Here is a 1,416-nt window from a genome sequence, read left to right as displayed (position 1 = left end):
TTTTTTTTTAATTATTTTGCAGATTCCATACACTGTATGAAATGCCCATCAGAGTACTGGTCCAACGAGAAAAGAGATGCCTGCATCCTTAAAGCAATTGAATTTTTGTCATATGATGAAATTCTAGGAACATTGTTAGCCTTGTTTTCTCTGCTTGGAGTTTTTCTTACTATGATCATAATGCTAGTCTTCTATGGCCACAGAGAAACCCCTCTAGTGCGAGCCAATAACTCTGAGCTGAGCTTCCTGCTGCTCTTCTCCTTGACTCTGTGTTTCCTGTGTTCTCTGACCTTCATCGGTCGGCCCTCTGAGTGGTCCTGCATGCTGCGACACACAGCTTTCGGCATCACCTTTGTTCTCTGTATCTCATGTGTTCTGGGGAAAACTATAGTGGTATTAATGGCCTTCAGGGCAACACTTCCTGGTAGTAATGTGATGAAATGGTTTGGGCCTGCACAGCAGAGGCTTAGTGTCCTGGGTTTCACTCTAATACAGGTTCTCATTTGCATACTTTGGCTGACAATCTCTCCTCCCTTTCCCTTCAGTAATTTGTTGCTGTATAAGGACAAAATCATCCTAGAGTGTAATCTTGGCTCAGCTATAGGGTTTTGGGCTGTGTTAGGATATATAGGACTTCTAGCTCTATTATGTTTTATTCTTGCTTTTCTAGCAAGAAAACTGCCTGATAATTTCAATGAAGCTAAGCTGATCACCTTCAGCATGCTGATATTCTGTGCAGTATGGATCACCTTTATCCCAGCATATGTCAGCTCTCCTGGGAAATTCACTGTAGCTGTGGAGATATTTGCCATTCTGGCCTCAAGTTATGGTCTCCTCTTCTGCATTTTTCTGCCAAAATGTTTCATAATTTTGTTTAGGCCTGAGAAGAACACCAAGAAACACATGATGGGAAAGACATCGAATAATGAAATACATCAGTAACCTTTGTCCAAATGACTTGTCGTGTCATTTTCCTCTTTTACATTAAAAATGTAATGAATACATTTTTAATCATGTTCAAGTTCAATCATGTTGTTTTTCATTAATTTGACCCCCAAGCACGCACGCACGCACGCACGCACGCATGCACGCACACACACACCATCAAATCTGAGAGTGTTTTAGCCTCTGACATTATGACACATAATGAAATACAAAGAATATTTCCCTACCTCATGAATGATGATTAAGATTCGAAACACCTTCATTTGTCTCAGAAAGGGAATTAAGTTTAATAATCTACCCAGACCATACACAAATCCACAAACAGAAACAAACAGCAATGGTGTGAGCCAAGAAGAAGACTCTTCTATTGCATTAAGGCCACGTTACCAAAGTTCATATGATAACACAGTTTGACTTTAAAGTGACATGACAAAAGAAACTATTAATCATGGAAATACTATGCAAACATAG

General features: G+C 39.7%; 1 protein-coding gene across 1 annotated transcript; it reads left to right on the top strand.

Annotated features, from left to right (window-relative positions):
• Window positions 1-15: 15 nt before the first annotated feature.
• On the top strand, window positions 16-942 carry LOC121963376 (extracellular calcium-sensing receptor-like; the record flags this gene model as incomplete). The annotated part of the gene is made up of 1 exon (XM_042513661.1): window positions 16-942. A coding segment is annotated over one exon (927 nt), but the record flags the coding sequence as incomplete, so codon positions are not given.
• Window positions 943-1,416: the final 474 nt, after the last annotated feature.

The sequence above is a fragment of the Plectropomus leopardus genome, unplaced genomic scaffold, assembly GCF_008729295.1.
Source record: "Plectropomus leopardus isolate mb unplaced genomic scaffold, YSFRI_Pleo_2.0 unplaced_scaffold11052, whole genome shotgun sequence".
Classification (NCBI taxonomy): domain Eukaryota; kingdom Metazoa; phylum Chordata; class Actinopteri; order Perciformes; family Serranidae; genus Plectropomus; species Plectropomus leopardus.
Note: the sequence above shows the minus strand (reverse complement) of the source record. Positions and strands in the feature narration are given on the sequence as shown.